The following is a 27,416-nucleotide window of genomic DNA, read 5'->3' as shown; positions in this document are numbered from 1 at the left end:
CCGTCTTTGTTTGTATTAGTGTCATATCTTCACATAACTCATTTCCAGATGTCCATTATTGCTCCTTGATACTTTCCCTTCAATTTTTCCCACAATTGAGAGTTTCTGCTGATTTAAAATTCTCGGGGGATAGGGGAAATGGAACTGGTATGATTATATTTCCCACATTCCCTGAGAGAAGAAGGTTGTGGAAAATTTACATCCAGCTGCTCTCTGGATTCTCAGACAAAGAGTTACAGAGCAGCGGTGACCAGGTGGCAAGGCACTTGCCTATCACCTGGACTGATGAATGTTGCAGGAGACTACGTAATATAAGACAAAACTAAAATTGGACAGAAATTAATAATTAAACAGCAGAGATGCTGGGTCAAAGGAGAATACAATCTTTTTTTTATTCTTACAATCATCTTTTCTCCACAAGGTTAGGCAGCAACAATTTCAATGTGTATAACATGCTCGCAGGATACTGACTCAGCCTGGAGCTTCATTATATTATTCCATGTCTATTTAGCTTCCATGCATCATTAGTCAAATCAATGAACCAAGGCTCCAACGGAGGTTAAATGGGACATCTGTCAGTTACCTTTCTTATACCAAAGCTTTGGGACAACAATTTTGTTTACTTGTGTTAAAGGAATTGACAATATTCTCCCAAGTGAGGGATCATGATTGTGTCAGAGGGGCAATTAGCCTCTGAGCAATTACGTAAATAATGGATAAAAGGAAATAAATTGCATGAAGAACATATACCAACATTGATTGCGATTTCCAGTGAGATTGTATTGAATAATTTTTTGAATACAGTTTTAGGAAGAAGAGAATAGTTGGCATGTAAGAGATTAAAAAATTCTCTCTACCTTTGCCTCCTCTGCACAATATTAATTAGGCAGAACGAAAACAGAAAATGTCAGACTTGAAACATTAACTCTGTTTTTCTCTCCGCACATGCTGTTAGGCCTGCTGAGTCTTTCCAGCATTTTCTATTTTTGTTTCAGATTTCCAGCATCCACAGTATTTTGCTTTTACCTAATTAGGGAGAAATTTGTTTGGGTTGTTTTCAGAGCCTTAGACCTCATGGTAATAGAGACGAACTGCTAGTGCCCTCCACTCCTCCAGATACAGCTTGCCCAATGTCAGCAGCAGCTTGCAAGTTCATGCAATGGGGGCGAGGAGAGCGGGATGTCAGTTCACTGAGCAGTGGCCTGCTGTAGTGCTGTGGAGCCAGGCAGATCGCTCTTTCTCTTTTCAATTACCATGGAGGATTTAGTTTCTTTTGGCCCCAGTAAGGACCACTGGTTAGACCACTGTGGAACTGGAAAAACTGGTTGGAACTTGCATGGCATGTGTTTCTCCTAGTTTTTCCCAAATTTTGAAGAAGGATGAAACAGGCGCAAGACCTTACTTTGCATTTTTAAATTGGGTAAACACTGATTTCAGTCGGCAGCCTGGGATGCCTAAAAACAGAGAGGACCGAGTTAGTGGCGGTATTGGCGCCAGCACAGGACCTCACACCCAGACATCAGTAATTGTTCGTTTTACACCCAAGAAATGGGTGAAGTATAATTTCGAGCCCAGTCTCCCTCGCAGGCATTCTGTCCCCTCCCAAAACTCCAGGCATTATCTGTTCATTTTGAAGAAGCTCTCTTAAAATGATTAATAAAAAGAAAAGAAAGATTTTCATTTATATAGCACCTTTTATGATCTCAGGACATTCCAAAATGCTTTACAATGAAATACTTTTGAAGCGTATTCATTGTGGTAATGTCAGAAACGTGGCAGCCAATTTGGGCACAGCAAGGTCGCAAAAACAGCAAGGTGATAATAACCAGATAATCTGTTTTTAGTGATTTTGCCTGAGGGATAAATATCGACTAGGACATCAGGCTCCATTGATCATCTTCAAAGTAGTGCCATGAAATCTTTTACGTCCACATGGGAGGGCAGACAGGTCCTCGATTTAATGTCTCATTCAAAAGACAGCACTTCCAACCATAGAACACTCCCTCCATACTGCACAGAAGCGTCAACCTAGATTTTGTGCTCAGTTCCCTGGAGTAGGACTTGAACCCACCACCTTTGCACTTAGAGGCAAGCATGCCACAATAAGCCCACACTTTTGGTGCTAGGTCTTCTGTGAGAACTTCACCACAAATATGCAGAAAATATAACTAATGTTTGCCTGAAACATAGAAAAACAGTGGTGCCTGCAATTTTAGCCTTATGATTTGTTTAATTCCTTGTGGCTAGACTAGAATTTCCACACATTTCTGTGAGTGAAGGAAAAAATGTTAGGAGTGCATTACTTCATTTTAATGGTCATTGCATACTCTCAGATGAACACAGTTGTACCTTGACAAATATTAAGTAACCATTTGCACTAAGTAATATGTTTGCTTCAAGTTTACTCATTACATCTGAAAAATTAAAATAAAAGCTTACCAGTCCACAAAGCTGCTCCCAGTTTTTATCTTGCATACACCTTGCAGGACCTGGAGAAGGATTTTCTCCTGTGCTGAGCAAAACCTCTGTGTTTATCATCTTGTTCCTGTCCACAACTTGTGCAATTTTCTCATTGGTTTCCCTTATTAATATCATTAATATTTTCAAATATTCTGCTGCCTTTTGCTTGTAGCCAAGTTGTATTTGACAACTAGGCTGTCAATTCCCATGGCTCTATTATAAAAACAAAAAACTGCGGATGCTGGAAATCCAAAACAAAAACAGAAACAGAAATATCTGGAAAAACTCAGCCGGTCTGGCAGCATCGGCGGAGAAGAGTACGTTTGACATTTCGAGTCCTCATGACCCTTCAACAGAATTAAGTAAAATTAGGGAATTTTACTTAGTTCTAATTTTACTTAGTTCTGTTGAAGGGTCATGAGGACTCAAAACATCAACTGTACTCTTCTCCGCCGATGCTGCCAGACCTGCTGAGTTTTTCCAGGTATTTCTGTTTCTGTTTTTGTTTCCCATGGCTCTATTGTTGTCTTCATGCTTGGGATTGTTTATCAAAAAGATATAAACCTTCTAGCCAGCATCTCTTTTACTGAAAAGAATTAAGCTCATTTTCTCTAAGCTAAATAACATTGTCCCTGCAAATTCTGCAAATTACACAGCTGGTGGAATTTCCATGTCTTAAAGAGTCAACAATGTAACCTCTGACTCACTGTAAAACATAAATGGTTATTGTACCATTGTGTGCTCAGATACAAACTGTTCTCCTTGCAGAACTTCCCCCATGGCTGTATCAGCAAAAAGAGAGGGCAGGTGCTAGAGTGGGGTATTTCTAAATGGGAATGCATTGTTCTGGGGAAAAAGCAACTGATGGGAGGAACTGCCAATTGCTTTATTTACCAATGAGAAATGCCAGAGAAGAAGTTTTGCATTTAATGTTTTATTTCTGTAACAAGCAGCACCAATAACTTACTGAATGTTGTGCATTAAACCAAAAGCTTTTCTTTGCTGATGTGTCTTTCTATTATATTCAGAATAGAAAATATTGAAACAAGACTAATTTTATATACCAAGAAGTTGTTTGCAACATGGCGTAGAATATTTTCAACATGGTGTATGACCTGGCTGTCTTATTAACACCTCAATTAAGCTGCTTTTTGTGTTACCTAACTGTCTGGAGTTTTATCTGAATTTAATCATTAGCAAGTTAACCAACCAGCAAGAGGACACAATGATCCTTATTATACTTGGATAATATGCTCTTATCAATAATTATTAATACGCACACCCATCTTGTTTAAAATTAAATTTTCATCTTTCAATCCCATTGAACTGAGCACTATTATTTGAATGAAAAAGCAGGTGGTCCAGTTTCCTATTCCACCAGTGCTATCCTTTTGCCACAAATTGACCATCCCACTACTACAACAATGACTTACATTAATATAGCACCTTTAATATAGTCAAACATCCCAATGTGCTTCAGAGGAGTATTAGCAGGTCACAGGTCACCAAAAGGTTTGGTTAAAGTGGTAGGTTTTAAGGAGCCACTTAAAGGAGGAAAGAGAGGTTGAGAAGCAGTGAGAGTTTGAGGGAATTCCAAAGCTTAAGGCTTTGGTAGCTGAAGGCACAGCTGCCAAAAGTGGTGATGGAAATTGGAGACTTGGAAGAGGCACACTGGAAGAGAGCCAAGATCTTGGAGGGTTGTAGGGCTGGAGGAGGTTGCAGGGTAGAGAGGTGGTCAGGTTGGGGGAGTGGTGGTGAGGTCATTTAGGGATTTGAACATAAGCATGAAAATTTTAAAATTGAGGCACTGCCAGTTGGGAGCCAATGATGCATTAGTCCAATGAAAGATAGAAAACAAATCACATAGAACCATACTTTGGTAAGCAAAATTGTTTCCTTTATCTTTCATCAATGGCTGGAGTGCAATATAAAGATGAAAGGTCTTGAGCGAATATTCCCATTGATAGAACACTAGGCTATTGTGTATTTTATTGCTAATGGACTCTATTGCATTACCAAGCTACGAATAATGAAATGAAACTGTTCCAATGTTTACCTGCAAACGGGGGTCCCAGCAATGCAGATACTCCATTAGCGCAGATGATGATACCATAAGCATTGGCAAGATTGCTTAGTCCCACCAAATCTTCAGTTACACAGGGCATGACTGAAAAATACCCACTGGAAAACCCAATCAATGCACATACAATGGCCAGATCAATAAACGTGTGCATGAGTGGAATTATCAAAATGCAGATGCCAAGACAAAAGTTAGACAAGAGTAATACATTCCAGGCACTGACAAATGGGAAGTCGCAGATTATACCCAGGATCACTTTTCCAAAAATGTGGAATATAGCAATGATTGAGGTTAGAGGAAGCTTGTCATTTTCTGAGGATAAACCATACTGTTTTACAATCTCTGGCAGATGAATAAAGGGTATAACAAAACTACAGTAAGCAAATAAAGCCCAGAAAATGAACGCTACAAAAACCTTATTTTGGAACAGGGATTCACCTCCGAAGTAGCTTGAATACCAAAAGTGAAATCCTAGCCTCACAGAGTTTGCACACTGGCTAAGTGTTTTAAAGAGGCTTAACGTATACATGTCCTTAAAGATTATGCCTTTAGTGTCTTTATATTTCCATTTAGTTTCTGATGCGGTTGTCACACAGTCTCTGTTTGAATTTTCTTTACAGCCCTCTGCATTGTTTTCAGTCTTCCTTGTTTCAGCATTTTGGTTGTCACTTGCAAGCGCTGTGTGATCACTCTCAGAAGGCTTACTGTCCCAGTTCTGCATATCATGTAACTCTGGTACAATCCCTTTGTTGGGTGAAAGTGGTCTTAATAGAGCACCACAGACACACAGGTTTAAATTTACTGCTCCATGAATCAACATTGTACCTCTCCATCCAAACTCAGCAGAGAGGGTTTTAAGTAAAATTGTTACAAGGAAAGCTCCGAACCCAGTGCCAGTTGTGCTTATTCCCTGTGCCAGTGCTCGTCGCTTTTGAAAATATTGTCCCACCATGACTATGTTCGGCAGGTATGCCAAACCGTTGCCAATCCCTGATCACACAGTGAAGAAAAGAAATTTTAGTTCAACAGAAAAATCTATCTGGATTCTTTCAAATGGAATCTTCTGAACATGATCGATGTTGTTAGCATAAACTAAAAAACAATGAAAGAGCATAAAATATTTATTATTACGCAAAAACCATTTTGATCCGTCCATCTTCCCTTTTGTCTACATCCCTCTCCCTACCCTTCTGCCACCATATCCTCGTGGTCCGGTCCATTGCTCAGTCAGGATGGTCAATAACCCCCTCAGATTGTACAAGTTGTACTCCTTGGATGACCTGGTAGGAAATGAACACTATTGCAATATGAGCATTGTTCTTAGACAGTTTATCTGGACAGATCGTTTGAAACAGATAAATTCTGTATTCGAATGGTTTAGGAAACAGAGTATGTCCAAAGTTATTTATTTTACTTCTCTTGCAAGTATTTGAAATAAATATTTCTGTATCATGGTAATGGAAAGGACCACGTTCAAACAGGATAATAAGTAAGTCTAGTACAAGTATAGCAAGAAAGATCAGACATGACAGAATAAAGACTTTTTCACTCAACCCCCAGATAACTCATAATTGCAGATGGTTAAACTAGCCTAGCGTGAATTATTATAACAATGATTATGAAAGACTGTATAGACAAATGCTTAAAATGCACTCACCAGTTACTACTCCGAATGAAATAAAGAGATAGTAAACACTTGTTGCATATGCACTCAGCGCCCAGCCCAGTGTGGTTATTATCCCTCCAATTACTGCTGTTGTGCGACATCCACATGCATCCACAAAAAAACTCACAAATGGACCTGTGCAGCAAAGGGAAATACCTAAATTAACTAGGCAGAAAAGATAGCAAACAGATTGATGGATCAATATTATGTATTGAGATGTATAGATATGTTCCTTAAGGCAAAAAGAGGGTGCATCAAAGAATAGAGTTTCATGGATAGATAGATTAAAATTAAACTGAAACTGAAAAGGGGGCATGTGATAAAATTTGAGATAACACCACTAAAGATAATCATGAGGAATTATAGAAAGTATAATAAGGAGGTGCATAGAAAGATCGGGTAGGTTAAAAAGGATTATGGAAAGACAAAGTCCGAGCAGCTAATCTAATATTGAATGATAACAGGTTTTGTAAGCACTCTAAGTGGTCGAAGAGAATGTAAGACCACTTAAGGATGGAGCCTAATTGATGAGGATGAAGATATGGTGGAGGTAATAAATATTGTCCATTGGTTTTTACAAATTAGAATGGAAGTGAAAATGGAAGTGTATCGGAAGAAAATAGGCAAAGCTGTTACTGCAACTGTAGAAAAGAAGTTGGTTTCGAAAAGAAGTGAGCAGAACTCCAGTGGAAAAGGCATTAGGACTTGACTGGTACTCACTGAGGCCGATGCAAGAAGTCAAAAAAGAGGGGATAATGGAGGCTTTAGCCACAATTTTTCAATCAACTTTAAATATGCAAAGTGTGCTCTGGAAGCGGAGAGGAACTGATATAACACCTTTGTTCAATAAGGAAGAGAAAGATAATCCAGAAAATGACCTAGATAGCTGGCTGCATTTCTGCAGCTACAGGATATAATGAATATCAGTATAATTGATTCTCAGTAACAGCTGACTATATTGCAATTCCATAATGGCATTTTCTGAGAGATACTGGAGCAAGTGAAATGCATTCACCTAGGATGCACAGAGAGCAATTCTCCTGTCTGAATCTCAGCAAGGAACAGTGTGTCAGTAAGGATGACCTCACTGGAATCCGCCAATTGCTAAAGCTTCAACTGCAGTCTCAGAGTAAGGCAAGGATAGCATAGCTGGTGGATGCCATGGTGACTATGGCAATGAACTTTTGTGTGTTGGGATGAGAAACATCAGCAAGGACACTGGCAGAGTGGCAGAGGTTGGAAGACAAATGCTGTCATCTTGAGAGAGGATGGCAAGTTAATGCACCATAAAGTCGTTACTGCCTAAAATAGCAAGATTGTTGTATGATGAGAGATTGGGCCGACTAGGCCTGTATTCACTGGAGTTTAGAAGAATGAGAGGGGATCTCATTGAAAAGTATAAAATTCTGACAGGGCTGGACAGACTGGATGCAGGGATGATGTTTCCTCTGGCTGGGGGGTCTAGAACAAGGGGTCACAGTCTTAGGATACGGAGGAGGCCATTTACGACTGAGATGAGGAGAAACTTCTTCACTCAGAGGGTGGCGAGCCTATGGAATTCTCTACCACAGAAGGCTGTGGAGGCCTGTGAAGGATATGGTTCGGAGGGACAGGCTCATGTGTTAGAAACTGGAAGGAGCGAGTGTCTATGGTGGAACTCCCTGTCAGATCCTTCCAACATGCCAGGAGTCTCACCCCCTCTGCGCATTGCCCTCAAGGTGGCTGTGGTGGGGACGATACCGTTGTTCATCTCCTTGTGGATTGTGCCTTTGCAAAGAAGGTCTGGAGAGGGATGCAGTGGTTTCTGTCGAGGTTCATCCCAAGCAGTTCTGTGACACAGGACTCTGTGCTCTACAGGCTGTTCCCAGGGACACACACTGAGACAAACATCAACTGTAGCTGGAGGATCGTCAACTAGGTGGAAGACACTCTTTGGTCTGCCCGAAACTTGTTGATCTTCCAGCGCAAAGAGTTGTCCCCGACCAAGCGTTGCAGACTGGCACATTCCAAGGTCCAGGACTATGTGCTGAGGGACGCACTAAAGCTTGGGGCAGCTGCCGCAAAGGCGCAATGGGTAAAGGTCGCTGTCTAACACCCTTCTGCCATTGTGCACTGAGGGGCTGGGAATTGTATAGACCCCTCGGGCTGTACAGCTCATAATGAACGTATGCATTGAATACTAATTGTATTATAATTGTATTGAAGCACCTCAGAGTGCAACATGATGTATGTTGATAACTCCAATATCATTGCACTGTCTGACTGTCTGTAATGACCATATTGAAATGATTGTAATATTCATTGATTGTATTGAAGCACCTCATGATCCATGTGTAAAAGTTGAATCTGATTGTACATTTTGGGATGGCAATTTAGAAATGTTTTGTAATGTTCTTCCAGATATTTTGTGAATAAAGTAGTTTTCCAAAAAAATAATTTTGAGATGAGCAAAAGCACAGGAATTACAAGACCTTTGAGTGGGAAACCACAAGACGGGTGAGCAAAGGCATAGAAATTGCAAGAACACTGAGTGAGGAACCACAAGATGGGTGAGCAACCCCTGAGTGGGAAACCACAAGATGGATACAGAAGAAGGGAGAGCTGGAGGATCCTTTAAGCCCATGCATGATGAAATTTTAATGATATTGAGTGAGGTGATCTGCAGGTTGGGAGTGTCATACCGAAAGGAGTATCAATCTAAATTGATATTATCCAGAGATCACATTCAAGTTACAATGGATAAGCTGTTTTACCTGAGAGATCAGTGATACTAGGGATGGATTTTGGCACTTTGGATTTTGATGTTCAGATCCATCCCTGGATCTGTATTGCTCCTCATTTTTTGTTATTGTACAATTCATTATTGTATTATATTTACTTGAGAAGACATAGATGTAAGAAAGCCAAATATCTGTATGGTTACATGCAATTGCAAAGAAAGAGAAGGGGTTTTGTAAATTGGGTAACTGCTTAGATAAATATGTACGTAACTTAGTTAGTTATGGGGGAGGAAACACTTACAGTCACCCATGGTTGGCAAAAGACATGTGACCGAGCAGTAATATCTCATTTTGGGTATGATAGTCCGCCATTATCCAAGCGTTTAACAAAACTGGTAAAAGATGTGGTGCTTTCCCAAAACATTATTATACTCTCTAACAGGAGAATAGTAAAACGAGAGACGAGATAAGGGAGATAGCTACCCCACCTTGGTGGGATATTGGTCTCAATATCGAAGCCCCACCCCCCCCCGGCTTGGATTTGAATTGTATCACATGTATTAGTAATTGTACAGTTAGCTATGGTGTTACTTATACCATCATATAAATTAAAACATAAGGCGAAACAGGTGAAATTGGAATGGTTATTTAAAGGGGGAATTAAGTTGATGGATTTACATGTATAGATTCTGTAAAAAATGTAAGGTTTGTCTGGGACCTGCAATACCTCATCATGACCGAAGATTCATCAGCAGTAATATCTCAATTAAGGTATAAAAGAGATATTAAAGGGGGGATATGTGGGATCAGAATCCCCTGCAACTGGACTGTATAAAATGTGATGGAAGAACCCCAAAAGCCCTGCAGGGTACTGTGAATGAAAGCCCAGCCTCAAAACAGAACACACCGAGGCAGAGCTACACTGTGGGGCGGGGGTTAATCTCAGACATCCCAGCATCACAACAGAACTGATACTATTAAAACGACTGGAATTTACGACATCGTCACAGCAACGAACACGGGATAACCACCATCATGTAATCTAATTAAGAAATGAAAGAGGCCATTGTCACAACCAAAATGGCCCCAGACAACATCCATTCACTCCTGTCACGAAAGGAGAGAAACCTTTCACATAAAGATCAGCTTTGGAGCCAGGGAGACCTCACCTTGGTGGGATTTATTGTTTTCAACATTAGCACTGAGTAGGTCTGTCTGGAACAGACTCGAAGGATCAAAGAAGGTGCTAAGCACTTAACCATCCAGCAGGACGGCCTCAGGAAATGTGTTCATGATATTTCGATAGGGATCATCATAAAAAGGACAAGAGCAAATGGTTTGGCACTGCAGTCAAGAAGGAGGGTCAGGAAGGGTCAACCTGGCTCACAGACATACAGTTCTCACTGGAAGGACCAGCCGTATGGAGGATCGTAAGTTTCAGCCAAATCGTAGTGATATTGGTCGGAAGGTTTTGTGAACGTCTGGGGTGAAAACTTGCTGTTTTTTTTGCTGGTACCTTGTAACTTGTTTCAGCCATATCTTGGTGACATTGGTCTGAGGGTTTTTTCTTAAGGCTTCAGGACAAGGCATGCAGCGGGATTTTCCACACCCACCCGCCGCCGCGATCTTCCGGTCCCAACGCAAGTCAATGAGCTTCTGACTGGGGCATCGCCTCGCCCGCGGCGGGTCCCACTCGCGATGGGGCTGGAAAACCCCAGCCATGGGTGTTTTGCCTGTGTTCTTGTCAGTTTTAACCGCGGTCGTGGTGACTTTGTGGTGGAAACTGGGAATAGGTTGTTTTACATTTTGGATTTTGTACTGTGGGGTTATGGGTGATTCAATAAAGCAACTGTGAATTATCAGAAGAAACTTATCTCGCTGGTCATTCTGTTCAAGCCCTACACTTGTGAATCTGGTGTCACGAACTTGAGTATGGGGAGGGTCTCTGAGGGAAAAGGGGAACCCCTACATAGTCTGCACCATTGAAGTACTCATCCAAGTCCACTGCAACGGAACTCATCTGCAACTGTGCAATCCCTGCCCCCTGCCCTAGCTGCAGGCCACTCTCATGATGTCTCATTACATGCAGATTTTCTACAGGTATTTAAAAAAGGAAAAGCATAAGTAAAATGAGTGAAGGTCCTCTAGAGAGTGACAACAGGGAGTTAATCGGAGAGATAATATGGAAATGACCAATGAAAGGAACAAATATTTTGATCCTGTCTTCACTATAGAGGATGCAAAAAGCATTCCAGTAATAGCTGTAAATCAAGAGGTGGAAAGGAGAGGGAACTTGGTGAAAGTACAACCATTAGGGAGGTGGTACTGAGCAAATTGATGGAGCTGTGGGCTGACAATTTCCGAGTCCAGGTGGACTTCATCCTAGAATTTTAAAAGAGGTGGCAAATAAGGTAGATACATTGGTGTTAATTTCCCAAAATTCACTAGATTCTGGAAAGGTTCCATCAGATTGGAAAATAGCAAATATAACCCCTCTATTCAAGAAGGGAGGGAGGCAGAAACCAGGAAACTATAGGCCAGTTAGCTTGACGTCTGTCGTGGGGAAGGTGTTAGAATCGATCATTAAGGAGGTTATGGCTGGGCACTTAGAGCAACTCAAGATAATCGGGATGAGTCAGCATGGTTTTATGAAAGAGAAATCATGTTTAACCAATTTATTGGAATTCTTTGAAGGAGTAACATGCACTGTGGATAAAGGGGACCCCGTAGACATATTGTTCTTGATTTCAAGAAGGCATTTGATAAGGTGCCACATCAAAGGTTATTGCAGGAAATAAAAGCTCATGGTGTAGGGGGTAACATATTAGCATGGGTAGAAGATTGGTTGGCTGGCAGAAAACAAGAGTATGCATAAATGGGTCTATTTCTGATTGGCAGGATGTGATGAGTGGAGTCCCGCAGGGGTCTCAACTTTTTACAATTTATATCAATGACTTAAATGAAGGGAGAAAAGGCATGGTAGCTAAATTTGCAGGTGTCACAAAGATAGGTATGCTGTGAAGATGACATAAGGAGGTTGCAGACGGATAGAGATAGCTTGAGTGAGTGGGGAAAAATCTGGTAGATGGAGTTTAATGTGGGAAATGTAAAGTTGTTCACTTTGGCAGGAAGAGTAAAAAAATGGAGAATGGCTGCAGAATTCTGAGGTGCAGAGGGATCTAAAGCCAGGATTTCTACTTTGTCGGGTGGGCGCGGTGGGTGGGCCCGGGAGCGGTCGCGAAGCTGACCACTGCCCGCAATCGGGCCCTGACATCAGTTTCCCGTTGGCTGGCCAATTAACGGCCAGCGAGTGTGAAACATGCGCTGCAACGCTGAGCGCTGCCGGGGTGGGGGCGGGAGGAGGGCGAACGCAGAAATTTGCGCATGCGCGTGGGTGCGCGCACTGAAAGCTCCCTGAGGCACTCTGAAGATTTATAAACTCAAAACTAAAAAAGGCTTACCAATGTTAAAAACATGTCCCCTCATGTGACTGTCACATGAGCAGGGACATGATATAAATGAAATTTCAAAATTTTTAATCTAATTTTTAATTGCCGTTGGAAACCTCATCCCGCCCGTGGATGAGGTTTCCTAAAAAATCCAAAGGCGGCTTGGACTTTTCACCTGCCCATCAAAGGCCTTAATAGGCCTGTTAATTGACGGCAGGCGCGCTGCCAACTCCTGCGCGCACTGGCCGAATGAAATATCGCGTGAGTGCGCGATGACGTCGAGACACTCGCCCGACATCATCGCGCATCAATTTACCTCGAGCGGGTTGGGTGCGCGCTCGCCCGCTCAGCGAACATTTCAGCCCTAGGTGTTCTAGTGCATGAGTCGCAAAAACTTAGTATGCAGATACAGCAAGTAATTAAGAAGGCTAGTGGAATGCTATCCTTTATTATGAGAGGAATTGAACATAAAAGTAAGGATGTTATGCTTCAGTCATATAGGGCATTGGTGAGAATACATCTCGAATACTGTGTGCAGTTTTGGTTTCCTTAGTTAAGGAAGGATTGGAGGCGGTTCAGAGGAGGTTTACTAGATTGATACCTGGAATGAGCGGCTTGTCTTTTAAGGATAGGTCGGACAGACTGGGCTTGTTCCACTGGAGTTTAGAAGAGTGAGGGGTGACTTGATTGAAATACAAGATATCCTGAATGGCATTGACAAGGTGGACATGGAAAGGATGTTTCCTCTTGTGGGAGAGTCCACAACTAGGTGGCACTGCCTTAAAATTAGGGACTGCCTTTTTTAGGGCATAGATGAGGAGAAATTTTTTCTCTCAGAGGGATGTGCAACTTTGGAACTCTCTGCATCAGAAGATGGTGGAGGCGGGGTTATTGAATACTTTTAAGGTAGAAGTAGGTAGATTCTAGTTAGGCAAGGGAATTAAAGCTTAACGAGGGTAGATGGGAATGTGGGATTCGAAACACAAACAGATTAGCCATGATTTTATTGAATGGTGGTGCAGGTTCAAGGGCCGAATGGCCTACTTCTGCTCCAATTTCATATGTTTGTATATTCATATGTTCATAAAGCATTTGAAGATGGGTTCACTGACCTTGACCACTCTCGTGAGCATATTGAACTTCTTGTGGCACTGCAAGCAGGTTCCTCTTGACCCCTGACATTGACCTCCATGGCTACCTGCTTCCACTGCCTACTGTCTGGAGGGCCTTCTGTCCCCCTGTTGATACAAATCTTCTCTCCTTCATTGTACCTCCTCCTCCAAGACTTCGAGTGCAGCATCAGAGGACCGTAGAGTCAGTTCGCTCTTATTTTGTGTGATTATATAGGCCGGGATTTTCTAGCGTCAGGTGTGTTCGGTGGCATAGTGGTATTGTCACTGGACTAGTACTCCAGATACTCTGGGTATTGATCTGGGGACCTGGGTTTAAATTCCACCTTGGCAGATTGTGAAATTTGAATTCAATAAAAAACCTGGAATTAAAAGTCTAATGATAACTCCGAAACCATTGTCGATTGTTGTAAAAACCCATCTGGTTCACTAATGTCCTTTAGGGAAGGAAATCTGCCATCCTTACCTGCTCTGGCCTCCACGTGATTTCAGACCCACAGCAATGTGATTGACTTTTAAGTACCCTCTGAAATGGCCTAGCAAGCCATTCAGTTCTCAAGGGTAATTGGGGATGGGCAATAAATACCTTGCTTCGGTCAGCACTCACAGTCATCAGCGCCAGGTTTCACAGACAGCACCACATCAGTTTTAGGGAGGTTCATGGGCAGGTCTCTACCTACCAGGTTAGCCATATGTGGGTGACTTTCAATGGCTGCAGGGCTAGGGCTTGCTTGGGGAAGGGGAAGAAATGGCCTCAGGCAAGGGAAGAGGCTATACTGGGGAAGGAGGGTATCCCAGGATGTGCGTCGGGGCACATGTTGATCTGTGCAAGTAGCCTCAAGGTGGTGATGGCTGAGGAGGCAGCCTCCAGAGGAGATGAGGCCAGATGGACATGTGAGAGAATGGGTGGTGATGCTCCTTGAGCTGGCAGTGAGTGAGATGCCAGTGGATGTGTGATGGGCTTGAGTGTGTGAGTTTAGAGTGATGAGATGGTTGCCTTATCTTGGCTGCACGGATGAGATCATTCGTCCTCTTTCTGCATTGGATGACCAACCTGTTCTGTGCAGCATTGTCACTGATCACCACTGCCATCGCCTGCCAAGCTGGGTTGGTAATGTTGCTGCCCCTCCTGCAGCCAGAGTGGGGGCAGAGGACATCACAGCAGGCCTCCATGGCATCCAAAAGATGCTCGGGGGCTGCAATTTTCTTGCCTTTTGGGGCCATGTCTTCTTTGCTGCCGTCCTGGGCTGGATGCATTGAACACAGCTGTGCTTTAAATATGGTGCTTAGCGTGATGAAGCAGCGAGGTGACGTCGTGGCAGGCGAATCGGAGCCCGCTCACCATCGAAATGGCATCTATCCTGGGAATGCACAATTAATGCTGCGGGTTTGGGGCAATATGGTGTGAAAAGCCGTCCTTGTGGCCCATGGGTAAAGTGTCGTTTTTCCCGCCCGCTACCGCACTTAGTGCAAATTTGGGATGATTCCATCCTTAGTGTTTTTCCATGTCAAATTTACTTGTACAATGACTTTCACTACTTCCTCTCACAACGATGAATCTCCCGTTTAATAGATACAGGCTGACCTTAAGTAGTGCAGGCTTGCTTTAATTCATGCTAGACCCTCATGCCTTTGTTGGACCCCCTGTTGAAGCATGTAGCCACTCAAGAGCACATTTATTGCTGGATGCATGCTACAATCCTAGTAATTAGCAGACAGCATGTAGGTTGGTGATCTGCCCGCATCACATTGCACAGGTTCTGGTTAATCACCCACTGAGAGCCCATTCTTGGGCACTGTCCAATTTAGCAATAGAAAATAACTTTTCCATTGTAATTCCTCCCAAATGGATCATTGTTAGGTGGCACATTATAGGATCAAGATATATAGAGAGATATTTTCAGAAGTAAAGCTAATGCAAAACAATATAATAAAGAACATCCTTCTCTTTTCAACAAAACATTACAGTAATAAATGACAAACCTACCAACGATAAGTGATATGCCCATTGCCAAGGATCCAATCCATGATGTCAATCCACGACTTTGATTAAACTCCTCAAGCCATTCAACATAAAGTATCCCCAGGGACATCTGTGATCCCATAACAAGTACGTGCATGATGAAAGATGCCAGAACCACCATCCAGGCCCAACCCCTGTCTGTGTTTGGATTTGTTATTTGCTTTTCACTTCTGGGTTTAGCACTATCTTCTGAGTGGTATTCAATGTTTCCACCTCCAGTTGCCATCTCGGCATTCGAAGCTGAAGAGAATCTGGAAGAATAATAGGAAATAGTTGGTCATAATACTTTTTAATGTTAACAACAATTTTCCATTTCAGGTAATCCCATCCCCTCACTTTTTATTTACCAAAATTAGATTTCATCTTTGAAATGAGCATTGCTCCACTGTCACTTAATTAATTGTTATTTCAATTTTCCTGCTTTATGTTTCCCTCTATTCATTGAGTGAAATAATTAACTATGATATTCAAATTAGCAAATTGATGTATTCAAATCTATCTATAATTTGGAATTGGCATCTCTGTCTATTCAACTTATTTTAGAAACTTGCCTCAGGGCTCCTCTGCACTCATGCAGTTTAAGAAACAATCATTAGGTGCAGGTTATTTACCTATAACTAACAATATTGTCATTTTCTATCTTCTCTAGTGCATAAAAGTCCTGACTTCAGTTTTTTTGAATGCACTGGCATTCACATGAATTGAACGAAGTTGGTAATTCACATTTTTTTTGTTTTGTTGTGTTATGACCACAACTGATGTTATTGCTGAGCAAGCCAGACCCCAGAGTGAAGTCTGTCTTGCTGACCATAAACCTATTTTTAAATTGTGAAAACAAGGTGGAAGAGCTACTGACTGCAAAAGCATAGAACTCCAGTTACACCTATAGAATTCTAAAAATTAAAGGATTCATTAAAAAGAAAAAAACTTAAGCACACAAGATACAAAGTTACACAGTTAAAATAGTCTTACAGAGCAACCCCCAAAACACATGCTTGGTTAAAAGTACACAATTAAACTACCTTTTTGGCAGCAATCCCTTTGAGATTTTTAACCATAAAAATCCAGTAAATATTACCCAAATCAAGGAATTGTTATTTTAATAAAGGTACATCTCACAACTTCTCAGACACTTCCACTCTGACGTGGAATTCCAAAAGGAAGGTCAGAAACAAATTATTTCCTAAAACAAGACTTTCCTGGCTTAGCACTAAGCTGCTTTCATCGATTTAAATCTTTCACAGCTTTTCAGCACTCCAGCACACAGGAACTGTCTTCAGTGGGCATTCCTCCACAGCAACTCTCTACATTTAAACAACCCTTTCCTTAAACATCTTTCCCCCCTTTCGTCTTAGGTTCCATTGTCCTCAAACATCTCTTTGAAACTCAACTTCTCCAAATGTAAAAAATATTTCATGTTTTCTATTTTGCCTCTACTTTTGGGTCATAAAATTTAACATACCTTCCCCTATTTACTCATGGAACCCCTGCAAGATGGAAATGTCCCCTGTCACCTCTGAACTCCCTTTTGAAATTCAACAGCTGGAAACCAATTCTCCTACTTATCTCAAAATGCAAATTTCAGATCCAACCTATTTACTTGTAACTCTAACCCACCTTAACCTCTCATTACAAATATACAAACCTAACACCTCTAACTTTTCATCTCTTAGACCTCACAGACAACCTGTCTCTGGTAACACACACACACCCACAGCTTTCTACAGAGGTGACATAACCACAAAGATATAAAAATATACACTTCTAATCACAGTAGTTTATTGCTTCTTCTTGCCTCCGACCATATGAATAATCCAGACTTAATCCCTGGCTATGGCCAATAGTGAGATTAAGATATGAACCCAGGTGGCCCTGGGATCATAGATTTGCTGTTTATAAACCGTTGGGTTTTATTCTTAGTGTGTCTGTTAACAACCGAGATAGATTTCTGTCTATGCTATTTTAAATAAGATACTAACCAATTTAAAATATAGCGATAAATTTACATAGCATTACAATTACTGCTTTTGTATGATGGGAAAGTTGGTATTGGGTTGTTAAGTTTGGCAGTCCAATCAATGTCCTACTAAGGTGTTGAGTGGGGAAATGTGCCTCCTAAAACAGATCTTGGGGATTGGTTGATGTAATGTGTTCCATGAGCTGAGACTCATGGCCACAATTGCATTTTGGGTCATCCCTCATCCTCCACTTGTGGAGTAGGTGGCCACATCCTCCATGCCCAGTGCAGATTTGGTTGAGCGCTGTCATTGACTTCAAGGGAGTTTGAAGACAGGGATTGTTTCATGTTGAGGTGCTCCTGATGTTAACCTTTTACTCTACATCTCCCCCAAGTCTTTATCCCAACTATATACATCCTCCTACTTCTCCTCCCAAAGTCTCAGACTTCAAAGGGTTAGTAGTCTTTTAGTGCCTTGACCAGTCTCCCTGATCTGGTCCTGATTTCACTTCGAGGTTGAGGATGAACTAAACTCTCTGGTCGTTTGACTGGAGTGAGTCCACCTGAGTGACTGTAGAGTTTCGACTTGTTTCTAGTTCCTTGTCTCCATCTGGATCTGGATACTAAGTCCAAGATTCCACTGGTTTCCTTCCCAATGATATCAAAGCTTTTGGTTCCTTCTTATATTTCCTTGGTCCATTTCAATTTGATAAGATCTCGGCTGTGGAGCTCTTTCTATTACTATGCCTTTTTTCTGTTGGTCTCATATCCACGTTCTACCCCTGGGCTGTAGCACTTTCAAGTCTCAAGTGCTCTGTGCCTAACTAGGTGAACTAGTCTCCTGCATGAAACCATAATTCCTGTGCAAAGTTGTGGAACAGTTCATTAGAAAATTTGCTTGACACCATAATGTCCGGGATGCCATGTGTTGCAAAGATTCTTTTTAGTGATGTAATGACTGCTTTGGCTGTAATGCTATGCAGTCTATTCACTTCAAACCATCTAGAATCGTCAATGACAATGATGAAAACTTTGCCTTTAAACTTAACAAATCCATTAAATCCATTCCAAGACACTGCCATGGCCTCAAAGGAAAAGTGGAGAGTGCCAGAGGTTCACTCTGCTGTTGGCTATTCACTGCTTCGTAAGGCAATTCGTGACTAACTCTTCAGTGGAATGACAGATGCCTGGCCACCAGACTGACTGCTGGCTCTTGCTCAGCATCTCGCTTTCCTCAAGTGACCTTGATGGATTTTGTGAAGAACTTTGAGTTGAAGTGTTCTAGGGATGATTAATCTGTTGTTAAAAACTAAGAAATCACCAATGGTTCTGAGATGTTTTCTATGCTTGAAGTATTGGCAATGTACCGGGTTGCTAGGAGTATAATCTGGCCATCCATTCTGGCAATGCTCTTTTATTTGGATGCATTTGTCATCCAGCTGTTGTGCTTCCTTAACCTCTTGTAATATCTTTTCTGTGGCTGTTAAGTGTTTAGTAATGAGCAAAGTATATGCTTCCACTTCCCCAATAAAATTTAAATCTTCCAGTTTGACTCCTTCCACTAGTATTCTTGATAATGTATCTGCTGTTGCCTGGTACTTCCCATGAACATACTCAGTAACTGAATCATGCCTCATGAGTCTCAGTCTAAAATGTTGAATTCTAGGTGGCATCTTGCGATCTGCTTTAGGTTAAGAAGAGTAACCAAAGGTCTGTGATCAGTTTCAATTTTAAACTTAATCCCATGACATAATCAGACAGTTTCTTGCAGGCCCATGTAGCTGCTAATGCTTCTTTCTCAATGGTTGCATGCGTTTCTCTGTGTCTGAGAGAGATTTTGAAGTGCAATAAACTGGTCTTCTTTGTCCATCTTTTTGAACTTGAAACAACACTACACCCAAGCCTGAAGATCAGGCATCCGCTGCTACAACTGTTGGCAACTCTGGATCGTAGTGCGTTAGAATTTCTGGTGAAATTAGGAGATTTTTGATCTTGTCAAATGCATTCTGTTAGTCCACATTACAGCATCATTGTTGACCTTGTCTCAATAGCTGTCGTAATGGCTCATTGATTTTTGCCAAGTTTGGTAGGAACTTGCCCACTCGATTGACCATCCCAAGGAATCTTTGTAATCCTGTGATGTTTTTAGATTGTGAGAATCCTCTAATCACCATGGCTTTCTGCAGGTCGTCAGTAATTCCCAAAGCTTGCACAAAGTGGCCTAAGAATTTTCTCATCGGCGTTGCAAATTCACATTTGTCATTTAATGTCAAACCTGCGTCTTGTGAAACTTTGAAGAGTATTCACCCTCAACCGTCACGTTCCTCCCTCAATGAACCGTGAGAATGTCGGCCATATGGCATATTACTCCTTCCATGCCTTCCAGAATCTGCGACATCATTCTTTGGAATAAGTCGGGTGCAGAAACAATTCCAAATGGTAACCTGTTAAAACAACAAGGATCAAATGGGGTGATAAGCGTCGTTAGCAATCTGGATTCTTTGTTCAGAGGCAGCTGCCAAAAGCCATTGTTAGCATCAAATTTTGTGAAGAGAGTGCTTTTTGCTAATTTAGCAAGACTTTCATTCGCTGATACCAGTGGGCGGATCTCACGCTGTACTGAGTCAAGTCCACATAAAATCTAATTGAACGATTGAGCTTTGGTACTGTGACCATTCCAGAACACCACTTCGTTGGTATGGTTACTGGAGAGATAACCCCACTGTTGTAACATGTGTTTAATCTTGCTCTTGACTTTGTCTAAAAGTGGGTGAGGGACCTTCCTTGCTTTGAAGAGACATAAAGGCTTAGCATCTGCCCTTAGGGTTACATGAGATTCTGTTTTCAGCTTCCCTCAGCCTGAAAATTGGGATGGAAATTCCTTTCTGAATACATTACTGGACTGCTCATCAGCAATTCCATCAACCTTGTAAAGTAGCCTCAACTGCAAGCATGCTTTTCAGCTCAATAATGATGACTCCTGGTTCGGTAGGGATTCAATAATTTCTTTTTCCTTGTAACTTTATCTTGTCAAGTGATCTATTACTTTCAATGTAGTCCCTCCTGGACCTTGCAACTGGATGGAGGATGTCTGCAATGTGATATTTTTAAGCCACTTTACTTCTCCAGATAATACTGAAACACCTGTGCCAGCATCTAGCTTGAATTCAGTGGGGTGACCATCAACTTCTAAGTTAATGCTCCAGTAATTATTTTCTGTTTCGTTAATTTCTCCTAGGAATGTTATTTGTTTTTTTCTGTGGCTCTTCCACTTCCTGAATTCGATTTGGCCTTATTCCTTTCTCTCTCTTCCTGTGAGATACTTGTATTTTACATTGGCAGACAATTTTAAAATGTTCTAACTTTCCACAGTTGTGGAACTCTGCTCCACCTGCTGGGCATTCTTCCTGCTTGTGCAGGGTTTTCCCGCCATACTGAGGGCATCTCAAGGTGGTGGTTGGTGCACCTTTTTCTGATTTTGTGGGCTTTTGCTTCCATAAGACCATAAGACCACAAGACATAGGAGCAGAGATTAGGCCATTCGGCCCATCGAGTCTGCTCCGCCATTCAATCATGGCTGATAAGTTTCTCAACCCCATTCTCCCGCCTTCTCCCCATAACCTTTGATCCCCTTACCAATCAAGGACTTCAATGCGCTTTCTCTTTTTTTATCCAACAAACTTAATGGCTTCACTCATTTTTTTCCCAAGGGAAATTACGTTCCCCACGAAGAACCACTCTGTTTAGCTTCCTAAGCTCAGTCTGTCACACTATTTTTACTGCCTTTGTGAATTAAATCTTCTCTCACTTGTAAGGAATCTGATAATGTTTCATCTAAGACCCCAGTGACATTACAATTGTGTGTTAATTCATTTATGAGGATCCCGTAGTTGCAATTCTCCATGAGCCAGTACAGGTCATTTATGAATTAATCTATGCATTCACCCAGTTTTTATTCCCTCTTATTAAATTTTGCTGACTCAATGATCAAATTTGTTTGAACACTGATGTATGCATCGAATGCCTGGAGGACTTCATCACAGGAGCTTGAAGCCTCATTGACAGCCTATCTCTCCATTGTGTTATTTGCAATAGCCCTTACTGCATAGAGTAAAGTACTGATCTGATCCTTTTGTACCTTCTTATGAGAACCTGAAGCTGTTCTGTATCTGGAGAATCTTGTCCTCCAATTGTCCCATTGTTGAGCCTGTTGTGAGCCTTCCACACTTCGGAGAGGTTCTGGGAGTGGCAATGTAGACTCCATGCTTGTCCAAAACTCTGGATCTGCTGCTGCGGTAGTTTGACTTGTCAATTGTGATCTTTGCTCTCTGCTGTCTGGACTCCAGGTGAGTGTGTCAGCTTGCATCTGCTACACCCACGATGCTCCATTTTCAGCTGAGGCTTCAATCTTTTTTCTTCTTGTCTTTTTTTAAAGGATTTGTAGGCCTTTCAGCTCTGGAATCTTCAATTGGAGTTTTTCTGGGTCTTTTATGCTCTGTCCACTGCCATCATGTTTTGTCTTGGGTTTGGGGACTAGGTGGGGTTTCTTTAAGAAGGCCACTTTAGTCTGTAACTCAGGAAAACCATTTTTGTTTATTTACAGATCTATATACATCTCAGTAAGTCTGTCTACATGATGTTGTACTTGTGCTTCCCTCCAGATCTGAGTTACTTAATCACGTGACATTGCATCATAGTTACATTAGTAGTTACATTGGTATCAGGTGCTCCTGATGTTAACCCTTTACAGGGACCTCTGCTGTTGGGTCAGTAGTGAGGTGTTGGTTTTTTATGCTGCATGTGTCCCAAGGTTCCAAACATCTGGATAGTCGGTTGATACCAGCATATGAATATTAAATGCTATTTCCCAGATTGGCCAATATGATCTTACGTGTTTTCTTGGTGGATTTTTCAAGTCTTTGTCAATGGGAAGTTGATGTTCTCGTGACTTTTTTCCATCACACAGGGCATGATGGCATCGTGGGGAATGGCAGGTGGGCGGGGAGAGGGTGCAATCTGGGATACCAATGGGAGCCACTAGGCTGGAGTGGACTTAAGCATCCCTGACACTGTTTTCATGGTGGCATCCAGAATTTTTTGTGTGACAGCTGTAAGGACCAAAAGGCACAGCAATACTCTGCAGCAGTGCGGACTAGGGCCACTGCTGTGATGCAAAGTTTTCTGTCTGTGCTTCCCCCATGATGTTCCAGTGAGTTTCCATGCCAGGCTTACCCTGTTTTTGAACGTTTTGGCTGATGCTGATGAGATGAGGCCATTGGCAAGAACAGCATTAAAATTGTGTGACAGCGAGAGAGCAAGGTAACTAAACTTGTGTAAAAACTCACTGCTTACATCTAATTCAACAGCCTAACAACTTGGACGATCACAGACACAAACCATCATGCAAATAAATCAATGTGCTCAATGAGGCATGCTAATTTATTGTGAATCGCAAGCCCAAATAAATGAATAAACATCACTACACAAGCAGGGTTTAAAGGAAAGTAAAATACACTGTAACCTTTCCAGTCTGGAAATCATAGAACCATAGAAAGTTTAGAGCACAGAAAGAGGCCACCTGGCCCACTGTGTCTGAGCCGGGTGAGAAGAGAACCACCCAGCTCCCACTTTCCAGCCCTGCAGATTACGGGACTTGAGGTGCATATCCAGACACCTTTTAAATGAGTTGAGGGTTTCTGCCTCTCCTACTCTTTCAGGCAGTGAGTTCTAGACCCCACAACCCACTGGGTGAAAGAATCTTTCCTCATCTCCCCCTTAATCTTTCTACCAATCACTTTAAGTCTATTCCCCCTAGTCACTAACCTCTCTGCTAAAGTAAATAGGTCCTTTCCATCCACTCTATCCAGGCCCCTAAAGGACATAAGTAAACCAGTTCTTTTACCAGGCTTTTACAACAAACTGATAGGACGAAATTTTACGGCAGCGGGATTTTACGTTCCCGCCGTAGCCAATGAAGTTTAGAATGTCTCGCCGCATTTTATGGCCCCACCCCCGCCGAAACGGGGCCGAAAAATTCTGCCCATAGATTTTTTTGTTTTGCTTAAACGGAGGAGTTCAAATTTTCAAACTACTATAATGGAATTTGATCTCGCAATCTCTGAATATTAATACCAGGGGTACTAGCCCTGTAACATAACCAAGACAATCTATTGTTTGGAAACACCAGTTGTCTGGGAATTTTTTGAGAAGGCCCAAGCAGTTCCCTCGACATCACTGGCATCATTTTGGGAGCAGAATCATGGAACATACAGTATTTGGATAAGTAAAACCATTTCTATTACTGCTTTTTAATGTTTTATCAATGTTTTATATTTAAGGTAAATATTTAAACTTTATGATGTTTTCTGGTTCACACACTTTTGATTAGGCCTTCTAATGTCATTCTATAATCCAGAAAATCCTGAAATCCAGAAGTGACTTGGTCCCAAGCATTCCAGACTGGAGGCTTTACAGTGTATTGCAAATTCTGGAAATCTGAAATGAAAATAGAAAATAGAGGCAGTCGATTTGAGCTGCTGGAGAAAATTGGCTGCCCACCAAAGCTCCACAATGTGATCTCCTCTTTCCATGACAACATAATGAGTAAGTTCAGTTGTAATGGTGCAACATTGGAACCCTTTCAGATCCATAGTGGGTCAAACAGGTTTGTGTTCTAGCACTGAAACTCTTTGGCATATTCTTCTCTTTGCTGCTATCATATGCATCAGCATCAGGAAGACTAATGTCATGGTCCAGGATATTGCCATATCTGGAGATAGACAGTGTGATGCTGGACATTGTTGATAGCTTCACATACCCAGGTTTGACAATCACCAGCGCTCTGTCATTTGATGCTGAAATCAAATCACGCATTGCAAAAGTTGCAGTGCTTATGTCCAAGCTGAGTAAGAGAATGGAACAACAGCAACCCAACTGAGAACACCAAACTGCAAGTCTACCAAGCCTGCATCCTCAGCGCACTCCTCTACTGTGAGACCTGGACAACATATGCTAGGCAGGAGAAAAGGCTTAACTATCTCAGACGTATCCTTGGCATCTCTTGACAGGACCAGGTCCTGAACTCAGAGGTCCTGCAGCATGCTAATTCCATACACTCATTGCTAAACCAACAACGTCTGCGCTGGCTCAGCCATGTTCATTGGATGGATGACGGCCGAGTGGCCAGAGTCCTTCTGCATGGTGAACTGCCCACTGGGTCATGACCTTCTGGGCATCCATACTTCCACTTCTAGGATACCTGCAAGCGAGATATGAAGACGGTGGATATTGACACTGAGAATTGGGAGACAGTTGCTGACTGCCGTGACCTCTGGAGGCTGACTGGAGGGGCATTGGAAGAGGTGAGTGTACAATAAGGGTGTGTGGCAGAGTAAGGGTTTATAAACGGTTTATGACAAGCCTCCAGACCTCTTTGTGAAACACCAAACAACCTTTACAACAGTGGGCAGAAATGAAAAGCTCAGCTGTCTGAGAAGAGGCTCCAGAGGAAACAGAGACCAGCGAATCATGTATCTTTTCAGTCCACTGTCTTCAGCTACAGCAAATGCTGCAAAGACTGCCATGTCAGACCGGGGCTCCTGAGCCTCACCAGGATATATTTAACGCAGAGTCGGCCACTAAGGCGCAAACCATCACCTTATGCAACAGGAGGCTGCCAATCCCACAATTCGGACTGTGGTATAAAAATAAACATTGCCTTTCATTATCCAGTAAGAGCGAAGGGGCAATATATATTCACAAAATAATAGTGTACCTTTGAAGAGAGAGTTTTACTTTTTGTGGGAATGCCTCAATTATTTTCAAACAGCTTTGTCAAATGCCATTTAAAAACTACTCCAAGGCAAAGTTCTCACTGAAGCAAACAAGGGAAAGAATTTTCTCAGGGACTTGGAGGTGGGTTTGGAGGCAAGAGGCCCAGGAAAATTGGGGAGAAAGAGGTGCACCAGTTCCCTAATGTCTCCTCCTGCATTTCCCAGAGGCAGCTTCAGTGTGGTGATGGCAGTGGTAAGAAACCTCTCAAGGCTCCTAAGAAACCAATTAGCAGTAATTATTTGTTGTAAATGAAATTTTACTGGCATCGCACTGAATCCCCACTGTGTTTGCAGCTCCTTTGTTAATGGGAGCCACATGCAGAGCGGGAGGTCAAAGCACCATGACAAATAAGTTAAATCTACCACCCTAAGATGCAAATTCCCAAGCTTGAGGTCTTCCACGGGAAGAGACTTACAATTTCCCTCCAGTCTCCCAGGGTATCGGTGGCAAGGAAGTGGCAGCTGTTGCCTCCAGCCATTTCACTCCTCCTATTTGGTCTAGCCCTGTTGCATCCCCTGCACACCAGCAGCACCCCCACTGCACACATAGTGAAGGCTGCCAGCCGGCTCTGCAGTCCCACACACTGACACGCCTTCCCACTTTCACAACCTGCTTGATGTCCCTAATTGGATGGCAATCCCAGAGGTGGCCTCTCTATTGGGTGCCTCCCATAAAATTATTCTGGGAGCCACGCTTCTGCTGCAAACGTGGTTGAGACCCAAAAATGGTCGTGACTGCCAAAGATTTTTCAAAGTCTTGAAGATTCAGCCCAAAGTATCTATTACCAAAAGAAAAGGTGCTGTGAATGAATGAATGAGATCACACATGCTTTAGTAAGACGCTGGCTTTGTGTTCCACACTTTTAGGGCCGCCAACTGTGATTAAATGTATTCCTGGAGGTTTCATCACATGACTTGCCCCCATGTTCCAGCCATTCATCGGCCAACACATCCATCCTTGTGACGTTCTGCCTTCCTATGCCAATTGGAAAGCAAAAAGACTCATTACCAGTATAGCAAATGAAGGTATAGCCTCTCCTACTGTCTATCAGGGGTCATGTGATTGTTCTTGGAGGCTCCGACCAATGAGCCCTAAGCGCAGGCTTCTTGTCAAGGACCTGGTTCAAGCACGTAGCATCTGAAAAGCTCTCTGTAATAAAGTTTATCTGTTTCTTGTTGAGACTTGTCTGGTACGTCAAGTCATTACAACCCAATTGCATGATGCTCAACTTCAGCCAAACAGCAATTTTTTTACCCAATTTTCAATATTTTTATACCTGATAAGAGAAAAGTTCAAATAAATTTTTTTTAAAAATCTTTTTTAATATCCTGATGACTTTTTCCAGGGTTGCACGCAGCAGTGTCCTGGAGACTGATTTTCAATTTCTGGAGACTCCAGGCCAATCCTGGAGGGTTGGCATCCCTTTTTTGTGATTCCTACTGTTAATGTAATTGTAGTTACGTTGTTCAGCAACTGTTAACTAACAGCTGTTTTCATCTTAATTATCCCAAAATACTAAATAGAGAATTGTCACGATTGCCAAACAGGGAAAAAAATCCCGGATGTACTGCCTGCAATTTTTATCATGTGAAAGAACGCGGTGATATTTTGACAGTATGTCATATTTCAATATAAATTATGTTGTACATTACGATTTTAGCAGACAAAAGCATTGCCAAACATTTTTTTCCAGAATGGTGTTGCCTCTTTAACCAATAATTACACAACTAATAGATATGCTTGGGCAAAAACATGTGTCTATTTGTACTCCATAATTGCAGTTTCCTATTTACAAAGGAATACATTGCTTGTTCTTCATGAGTAGCATTTTACGAAGAATCTCTAACTATGATTATAAGTCATTGCTCTATTTTACCCCCAGTGTTGCATTCCAATTAACCCCTCTGCCTCAACAGGACCTGGTCAGCTTTTAAATCAAATGGATCCCTTTTTCCCTAGAGCATGTTTCGAGTTGATTTTCTGTCAGTTTCTAAAAGTGCTTATTGTGAAATAAAATTAAAAGAAGTGTGTAATTGTTTGACATTTCTCAATGTGTCCTAAACAATTAGAAATAATCTAAAGGCTTTTAATCATTTTT

The 27,416-nt window shown here is 41.9% G+C and overlaps 1 protein-coding gene across 1 annotated transcript in view; it reads right to left on the bottom strand.

Moving 5' to 3' along the window:
* LOC144694092 (monocarboxylate transporter 14-like) overlaps positions 1-27,416 on the bottom strand; it is a 73,533-nt gene that overhangs the window by 16,308 nt on the left and 29,809 nt on the right. The window contains exons 2-4 of the mRNA XM_078564451.1: positions 15,493-15,779; positions 6,198-6,341; positions 4,517-5,530 (exon numbers count right to left, since the gene is read on the bottom strand). Of these exons, the coding sequence (XP_078420577.1) occupies positions 4,517-5,530; positions 6,198-6,341; positions 15,493-15,779 (1,445 nt within the window). The remainder of the gene's footprint in view (positions 1-4,516; positions 5,531-6,197; positions 6,342-15,492; positions 15,780-27,416) is intronic.

The sequence above is a fragment of the Cetorhinus maximus genome, chromosome 19 (assembly GCF_964194155.1).
Source record: "Cetorhinus maximus chromosome 19, sCetMax3.hap1.1, whole genome shotgun sequence".
NCBI lineage: Eukaryota > Metazoa > Chordata > Chondrichthyes > Lamniformes > Cetorhinidae > Cetorhinus > Cetorhinus maximus.
This window is presented reverse-complemented; position numbering and strand designations above follow the sequence as displayed.